General features: G+C 47.8%; 1 protein-coding gene across 1 annotated transcript; it reads right to left on the bottom strand.

Moving 5' to 3' along the window:
- Nucleotides 1-306: 306 nt before the first annotated feature.
- LOC124655053 (GDSL esterase/lipase At3g50400-like) lies at nucleotides 307-3,209 on the bottom strand. Its single transcript, XM_047194021.1, has 5 exons — nucleotides 2,821-3,209; nucleotides 2,294-2,424; nucleotides 1,577-1,810; nucleotides 1,118-1,373; nucleotides 307-830 (listed from the first exon to the last, which is right to left on the bottom strand). The coding sequence occupies exons 1-5, from the start codon at nucleotides 3,113-3,115 to the stop codon at nucleotides 538-540; spliced, it is 1,209 nt and encodes a 402-aa protein (XP_047049977.1). The 5' UTR covers nucleotides 3,116-3,209; the 3' UTR covers nucleotides 307-537.
- Nucleotides 3,210-9,144: the final 5,935 nt, after the last annotated feature.

The raw sequence follows: 9,144 nt of genomic DNA, 5'->3' as shown, positions 1-9,144 counted from the left end.
GAAATATCCGATGACGTCTTCCTAATATGCCCAGTCAAAGCTCCTGGCCCTAATGGATTCCCCACACGTCTTTATCAGTATCTATTGAAGAGAGATGTGATTAAAGTTGTGAGACACTTCTTCACCGCTGGTTTTATGCCAGAAGGAACTAGGTTTCTAGAGATACTGTCATGAAGCTAACTCTTTTTGAATGACCTCATATTTTATTTTTGATAGCCAGTTTGTTCGGCCCATGGCAGTGAATAATCAATAAAGTATAGACAAACTAGACCTATCCCCTCGATCGACTGAACTTGCGATATCGTGTATGACAAGTTATATACCACCAACTCTTATTTCAGCCGCTTTCCAGCACAACAGTTTCACCACCACAAGCAGCCGCTTCTGTCGCTGCCCAACCCAAAACAAACCGAGCCTATGTACCATGGAATCTCGCCACAAAAGGTTCATTTTCTAAGGAATTCGATTGACCAGCACGATTCCAACCAAAGTCTAATTGACCAGAATCATACAGTTGTGCCCTGCCTTGTGACTTGGCTAGATCTCAGCAGCCAGGTCCGCAGATGAATGCTCCAGATCGATCCCAGCGCCTGGAGCTACCTGTTTCTGGGTGACCAACTGCTGGAAGGTGATGGGCTCTGTGTACATTGCCGCCGCCGTGCCTTCGAACATGGCGGCGACGGCTCGCTGGTATGCAGCCTGCGTCTCGTGGACGTTGTCCCAGAACACATACCGGCTGCGATCTGTGCAGAGGTTCGAGGTCGCCGAGCAGCTGACCTCCGCGTTGAGCCTCCCTCCTCCGCAGCACGCGTTGGAAACCTCCTCAAGTCCTGGTCATATACAATCCAACCACAGATAGGTAAGAACAACCAAGCTTGCGCCGTTTGAATTCGCACGCAAACTATTCATGAAACAGTTCGATTTTTGCACAAGTAAACGATCTGGCATTCCAATTAATCAAACTATGCCTCAAAGGTACACACACACACACACAAATTTAGCTGGATGGTTTGTTTCTTCTTTGTATGGGATTTTCTGTTGGCCGAGACGTGTCAATAGAAATTTTAAAGGAATAAAAAATGTTGCTTCATTGCATCAAGGTGCAAAGAGAACTAACCATCAATCGGTGGGTTGGAGATCATATCGGAGATGATGTTGTAGACGCTGGCAATGGAGTACTCCATTCCAGGCATGGAAGCAGCCGTGGCACTGGCCATTTCAAGCCGGAGTAGGGCGTTGAAATGCTGGGCAAGAGAGTTGGAGGCATCATTGCAAGGGCCATCGTTTATCGAGGAAGCCCTGCTGCCAGGCAAGCATCCGATGGGCACCGCATCGAGCAATCCTAGCCTTCGTGCCCCAAGGTCGTATAATACCTGTTTGCACATTGTGTGTGGATTAGTGTGGATGAAAAAACAGGGGTCAAAGAGATTTCAGGATATCTAAGTGGTGAGCCTGAACAATAAAGTTCAATTTAAAATGTGTGGTTCTGATTTTGCTCCTGCACCTGCCGTTAACCATGTGGCCTACCAGCTAGGTTTCCACTGATTTTGCTCCCCGTTGTTCACAGCAATCATACCTTGATGTGCTTGAGGTAGGTGGAGATCATGTTAGCGATGTAGGACGACGCATCGCTCATGTTCGCTCTACCGTAACTGAATGCAGAGAAGTCGTTGCCTGCGGTGCTGATGATGAATAGGGATCGGGACAGCAAGCGGTTGACCTTATTATGGCCCAAATCGGTCTTGGTCATGCTTGCCTTGGTGTTCGCGAAAAACTTGATCTGTTCTCGGAGGGTGATCGTGCCATTGCCCTGCATTTTGTTAGGCAGAGTCCACACATTACCACTCATTCGGTTCTGAATTCAACATGTAAGTAACAAAATTAAACATTACAGAATTACAAAAATTATGTTCATGAAAATCTAATGATATTGTTTTCGTTTATCCAACTGCAATAATCATTTCACGTTTGGTTGTCAAAGTTACAGAGGTTTCAGTGCACGCTTTGTAGTACATCATCTATTTTGTAACAAAGATAGTACTACCTCCATTGAAGAATGTAAACCGTTTTAGCAAACTATTTTACTTATAGTTTGCTAGAACGGCTTATATTATGGAACAGAGCGATAAATGTCAATCAAGCATAATTAGCAAGTAGTACCACGGTGCCATCACTCTATGTTCAGGCTTCGGGGCCTAGTTTGCAGCTCTAACCAACAGAGCAAACTAAAACATGTCTAAACAAAAGGAAAGTGGTGGTTAGTTCTAGATTATGTACAACTGTACATACATACAGTAGCGTCGAGGATGCCCGATCCACCAGAAGCATAATTGGCCCCAACCCGACCGCTCAGGAGGTCGAGGCTCACTTGCGGCGTCAAGGAGAGGTAAGCTGGTGGGCTCATGTTGAACCCCACACGTTGTGCTGTGTACAAAGATAAACATGTCGTAATTGTGTGTATCAGTATAAGCAAATCGGGAAGGAAATGAGCACATAAATTTTCTATGGAAAAAACAAGTACAGCATTCAGTATTCAGAAAGATAGTTTGCACCATTTCAAATGTACTTTTGCTGTACAACTATATAGTAAAATTTGTACTCCCTCCACCCTATGTCTAGATACATCTAAATTTAAATAAGTCTAAGACATATTTCATAGGATGAAGGGAGCACTACTGATGTACTATCAGCTTGGGCTGCGTTCAGTTGAGGAGGAAGCCCGCACTGAAATATCTGAATTACTGTCCATATCATGATATCAACAGTCTGAACTGAAGCATAAGAAGTAGATCTGCGCCACCAAACCAGTGGCGGACTCACCGATGAAGTCGGCGAGGTTGTAGCCGTTGGTGAACCGCCCGGTCCGTCGGCCGGGGTTGCCGCGAGGGAGGTCGACGCCGCAGGGGAAACCCGCCTGGGGAGCCGGCGGCGGCAGGAAGTCGTTGTTGCCGACGTCGACCAGCGAGTCCCCGAACACGTACACCGCTGGGAGGACTACCGCACGACGACGGCGGTTCTGTCCGTTGCCGGCGGCCGACGCCGGGGAGCAGACGATGAGGGCGACCGCGGCGGCGGCTAGCAGCGCAGCGCCAGCCATCGTCTTCCTCTTCTTCATTTGGCAGACCAAGAATCGATGGATCGATGAGTGATCAAACACTATCTTATCAGCTGAGGGTAGCTGGATGGCTACACAGCATCGTCTTGATTAATGCGAGTCGCTGCTTTGTCGCGGGGTTGGACGTGTAGAGGAACAGCGACGTTAATGTGGCTCACCAGGGAGTGGGGATTTTTTTTTCTCCCCATCTCCACTGCTCCCTGCGTATTAAAAAAACAAAAAATATACTTATAAGTTTTTAAAAAATGGTGAGCTGGGATGCTCCACGCAATTTTTTTTTTTGATTTTGCATTGTGCCAACATAAACATTATTTACATAGTGAATAAGGAAAATAAAAAAATATAATACTAAAAGGTGCATGTAACGCCTGCTACCCTAGTCTACACCTCCTTGTCGTTGTCGAGCACGATGAATTTCAGTATCTGCCAATTGGTAACTAGCGGAACATACGCCGGTGCCGCCAATGGTGGAGGTGGAGGTGGAGCAGCCCATGGGTTGAACGCCGGTGGTGGAGGTGGAGCAACACACGGGCTGAACGGCGGAGGTGGAGGCGTCGACGGGTGCGGGGTCGAGTTCTGCAGCGCCCGTTGTAGGGCCTGCCAGTCCTAGAAGACGCAGGAGACAAAGTCGTCTCAGTCGTCCTTGGCCTCCTCATTGTGGTAGGCCAGCGCGTCGTCGTCTTCATGTGGAGGCGCCGGCGGCTGCCATGTTCGACGACGAGGCAGCGGTGGCCGCTCAAACGGGAAGTCTCAGTTGCCGAGGAAGCCCGCCACCCTCCTCCGTTCCTCCTCGGTCTCGTGCCAGCTGTGCCAGCTATTGGAGTCGACGGCAAGGGCGGGATCGGCGCGGAGGTCCGGCGGCAGATACTGCCGCCTGCGCTGGATCTGGGCTCCCCTCTCTGGCTCGCGTAGAGGCACGAGCGGGACAGGCACCCGGAGGTGCCTGAGCCGCCAGTCGCGCCAGAAAGGTGCACATCCCACCAACGGTGGCACGGCGTCCAGTTGTCGTGCATGAGCCGTGCCAGGTCGACGGGTAGCGGCAAGCTGTTCGGCCGCGTGTCCTTCTTGGTGCCACTGTCGGACGCCTCAGACTCGTGCTTCTTCTACCCCATGTTGATGCGGCGACGCTCGGTGGTGTGGGTGGAAGCGGAGGTGCTGGTGGTGTGGGCGATGGCAAGGATGATGCCGGTCGCCTTTTAAAGGACGGGCGCGCGAGACGCGATGCCATTGATGGCGGTGCAGAAGTTGAGCCGCCGCCCACCAGTGCGCGTGTAAAAGAGGAAGCGGCACCATTAATGGCGAAGGCTATGACGCAGACGCGAAAGCGGTGACCGCGGAAGCGACGACCGCGGAAGCGATGCGCTTGAAACATGCCTCTAGGTCGTTGCCAGGCGAGCCTGTGGGAGAAGGGAGCGGTCACGCGGCGCGAGCATGCAGCGTCCGCCGAGACGGGACTCTTTGTGCTGCCGGAAGATCCTATACACCGACCAGTGTAGGCTACGTCGCACAGCCACCCGCGGGTATGGGCCAGGCCTATTTTGTGTTTTCCCTTCATTTTTTCGTTTCTTTTAGTTCTTTTCTTTTATGTTTGTTGTTTTCTTTTTTTCTGTTTTTTTTAAATTCTCCAAAGTAAACCAGACGGCTTGAGATCATCAATTTTGAATATGTTTTCTCACTTCGAAAAATGTTTAGATTCGAAACATATTCAAATATGAAAAATGTACATCTTTTAAAAATATTTAAATTTAAAAAATGTGCAAATTTGAAAATGTTCAATTTAAAAATGGTTCAAATTTAATATTGTTCAGATTTGTAAAATGTTCAAATAAAAAATTCTAATTTGAAAATTATTCAAATTTATAATTTGTTCAAAATTTCAAAACAATCGAATATTTGAAAAAATTTCAAATTTGAGAAATGTTCCTACTTTTAAAAAATATTAGTTTTAGAAAAAAAATCTGTAAAAATAAATATTCCAAAAATAGAGACAAGAAACAGGCAAGAGAAATAAGAAAAGAAAACGAAACAAAAGAAAACCACATTACCTGTTGGGCCGCGACCCAGCTAGCAACTCGGGCGTGCGGGACCATGTGCGGCATCCTCGCCTCTGCCGACCAGGACGATGGCGAGGAGCTCCCGGGTTGGCCCGGCGAAGTGGCCGGCAATTCCTATACACCGACCAGGTCGGCCGTTACCGCGCGCCGCACACCCCGCGCGCGTGGTATGGGCCGGTCTGGTCGGCCCAGTTAGCTGTTTATTTCTGTTTTCTGTTTATTTTTTCGTTTTTTCTTTCCTTTTCCTTTTTCTGTTTCTTTTTATTTGTTGTTCTTTTCCTTTTTTGTGTTTGTTCATTTTTTGTTTATTTTTCTTTCTGTTCAAATTTGAAAATAGTTCAAATCTGAAAATTATTCAAATTCGAAAAATGTTCAAATTTGAAAATCATTCAAATTAAAAAAAGTTCAAATTTGAAATTTGTTCACATTCAAAAAGGTTCAATTTTTAAAATTGTTCGAGTTAAAAAATTGTTCAATTTTCGGATTTTAAAAAATGTTCAAATCTGAAAAATGTTCAAATTTAAAAAATTATTCATCCACGAAAAGTGTTCAAATTCAAAAATTGTGCAAATTCGAAAATTGTTCAAATTTGGAAATAGTAAAATTCGAAAATTGTTTAGATTAAAAAATTGTTCAAATTCGATATTATTTTTTCAAACTTAAAAATCTTCAAATTAAAACATGCTCAAATTCGAAAAAGTTCAAAATTTTAAAAATAATGAAAAAATATGAATATTGTTCAAGTTTTAAAAAATCGAATCTAAGCCTTTTTTTAAAATTTCGTTTGGTATTAGAACGATAGAATTAGTGGAGAAACAGTCTAGATAGTTAGTTAGGTGACGCAAAGAAACAAATCGGAAGGAAAAATCCTAAACGCACGCATGGAAGACAAACCGCAGAGAACGTCTCTGGGCCAAGCCCACTTTATGGTCCGGGGTGTGCGGCACGAATCAGCTACCGACCAGGTCGGTGTAAACTGTAAAGGCTCTCCCGAAGTGGGCAGTGTAGAGATTCACGGGATGGATGGGTCGGCGACAAATATCGATTTGCTTCCTGGATCGGCGATCCATTATGTGTTCCAATGGGCTTTCTGGACCGAGTTTGTCTCAGCCCTGATCGATTGAAATGCCTCGGTGGATCAAGTTGGCTTAATTTCCTCCTTAAGCTCACTATAACTAAGTGCATTTTGGGAATCCATCATGCAACTAAAATACTGTCCACTAGAGAGTATCGATCCACACTCTACAAATAAGATTTATCGGCACTTGTGACCCTAGCTATTTTATATTAAGGATTATGTTTAGTCAGAAGAATAAGATGCACATATATCCTAATATGTGGTGTTTTCATATAGTCTGATTGTTCCATTTTCTGCCAAGACTTGTCTGTCCTTACCAGTTGGTATGAGTGTGTGCCAAATTTGGGGCAAAAGCAGCAAATGTAGCTCAAAGTGGGAAAGAGTGCGTCCCCACTCTGACGTCTATGCAGTAAGCGCATCACTGGATGCAAAGGCCGGAATTTTTCCTCCTTTTGTGGGAGAAAATCCACTAATACTAGTGCTAAAAATAAGATGGTGCTAATACCATCATGCGGGCTGTATCTTTGAAACTACTGCATTTTCTTACAGCCGTGGACTAACAATGCCAATAGGGCAGCAGGCATGAGTGTGATACTGCAGACTGGCGATAGAATTCTTTTTTCTTCAAAAATGAGGTTGAAACCCCGCAAAAGAGATGCATACGAATTTTATGTATATTCTATTCAAACTTAGCGATAGAGCTAAGAGCATCTCCAGCCGCGTCCCCCAAAGCGTCCCCCAAACCGCGCCGGATTGAGCGTTTGGGGGACGTGTTTTGTTCGTGCCGCCTTTGGGGGACGTCGCTCCCCAGCCGCGTCCCCCAAACGCCTCCCCCAAACATTTAAAATACTTTTTTTTGATTTTTTTATTTCAATTTCCACAAACTAATACATAATTTGGAACGTGGTTTACACGAAAACACAGTTAGGCACATGGTTTTCCACAAACTAATACATAGTTTGAACCATCGTGGACACAAATATAAAATTTTGCAAAGAAACTAAACCTAACTAGGCCGTGCATCGAAGGTTTCCTATGTTCGCTGCTAAGAAAGAACACTCGAGGGCACACCCAGTCACCTAAACTGGAAAATCCAGCGGGAGGATGGTGCCCTTGTTGGTTTTACCGAGGAGGCGAACATCCAGATGTTAGATGTATATATCTGTATATTGTAGTTTCCCCATATGTTAGGGGGCTTTCTGCATATGTGCACCTGTACATGTACTATATATTGTGGCTACTGGCGCAGTATCTAACAAGTATATTCCCTAACATGGTATCAGAGCTAAATTGATCCTCCTCTCCCTACGAACTTGTTCCCGGCCGGCCGTCGCGTGGCCGTAGTCGTCCCCGTCTGTTCTCCGCTCCCGATCGTCCGTGCTGCTCCCCGATCTCCTTCCAGGCTCGCCCGATCTCCAGGCTCTCTCGATCTCCCGCCGATTCCGGCCGCGCGCGTGGAGCTCCGGCCGATTCCCGCGCGAGCCGCCCGCCTGCTGATTCCGCCCGCGCGTGGAGCATCTTCCAATTCCGTCCGCTCGTGTGGCTCTGCTTTTGCTGGATCCGCTCTGGATCTTCCAATTTCTCTCCCTGCCCCCGACGCCCTGTTCTGGCTAGCTCCCGATCTGAGCGTTTCTCCCCTAGTTGATTTTCAGTTGAGGTAAAAAAAAAAAAAAAAAAAAGAGAAAAGAGAAAAAAAAACAAAAAAAAAATACTGTCGTCGTCTGTTGTTATCCGATGTCTTCTTCTGCTGATCCCGCCTTATCTTTGGGCCTCCCTTCGGTACTTGGTCTTTGTCCGCTGCTTCCGTGTATGACGGCTAGTCATTCTTCGTCGCCGTTTGCGGCCTCTTCACGCGGCTCTGTCCGCGCTTCACCGGCTCCGTCTACATCGGCTCGCCGCTCTATACCGACTCTCGCGGCCTCTTCCCGCGGCTCTGGCCGCGCTTCGCCGATTTTGTCTCGATCGGCCTGCCGCTCTACATCGACTTTTGCGGCCTCTTCATGCGGCTCTACCCGCACTTCGCCGACTTCGTCTACGTCGGCCTGCCGCTCTACATCGACTTTTGCGGCCTCTTCACGCGGCTCTGCCCGTGCTTCGCCGACTTCCTCTATGTCGGCCTGCCGCTCTACATCGACTTTCGCGGCCTCTTCACGCGGCTCGCTCGCGCTTCGCCGACTTCGTCTATGTCGGCCTGCCGCTCTACATCGACTTTCGCGGCTCCTTCACGTGGTTATGACCGCGCTTTTCCGACTCTTTCTTCATCGGCGTGTTGCTCTCCGTCGCCCCCTTTGGTGGCCTCTGTGCGTGTGGGTGATAGCTTCTCATCGGCACCTGATTGTACGTCGACCTCTCCAGTCGCGCCCCTCTCTGCGCATGAGATAGCGCAGCTTCACCGCCTACTTGATGCTTGGGATTCCAGTTTACATCAGCAGCCTCACGGTTCGAGTCTCCTCCCTCGTCCTCATTGCACCTACTGTGGCAAGGTTGGCCACACTTCTTCCACCTGCTGGAGGCGGGATCCCAGGTTACGTCAACAGTTCCAGGATCGTCAGCAGGCTGGCTCTTCAGGATCTTCTGCAGTTGCACTCTCTGATCAGGACATTCTCGGGGGTCTTCGTGGTCCGCTCGCTACTCCGGACTCTTCCTCGCCGGGCGCCGCCGGTTCCGTGACCGGCTCTTCGGCACTGCGCGACCACCACTTTCTACACGATCGAGTACGTCCCCGTGGTATCCGGATTCGGAGCTTCCTTTCATATGACCTCCGAGTCTTCTATCCTGTCCGCTCTTCGGTCTCTTCTTTCTCCTCGTCCGTGTTGTCACGGCTGATGGTACCTCTATTCCCGTTTCTAGTACAGGCACTCTTTCTACTCCCTCTTTCTCCGCCCTGATGTTTCTCA

This window comes from Lolium rigidum, chromosome 5 (genome assembly GCF_022539505.1).
Source record: "Lolium rigidum isolate FL_2022 chromosome 5, APGP_CSIRO_Lrig_0.1, whole genome shotgun sequence".
In the NCBI taxonomy this organism is placed as follows: Eukaryota; Viridiplantae; Streptophyta; class Magnoliopsida; order Poales; family Poaceae; genus Lolium; species Lolium rigidum.
This window is presented reverse-complemented; position numbering and strand designations above follow the sequence as displayed.

Coding starts and splice junctions, on each gene's coding strand:
- LOC124655053 (XM_047194021.1), bottom strand. CDS start 3,115: ATGAAGAAGAGGAAGACGATGGCTGGCGCTGCGCTGCTAGCCGCCGCC. Junction 2,425..2,820: donor CAACCTCGCCGACTTCATCG/GTGAGTCCGCCA, acceptor CTTTGTACACAG/CACAACGTGTGGGGTTCAAC. Junction 831..1,117: donor CTCCAACCCACCGATTGATG/GTTAGTTCTCTT, acceptor GTATATGACCAG/GACTTGAGGAGGTTTCCAAC.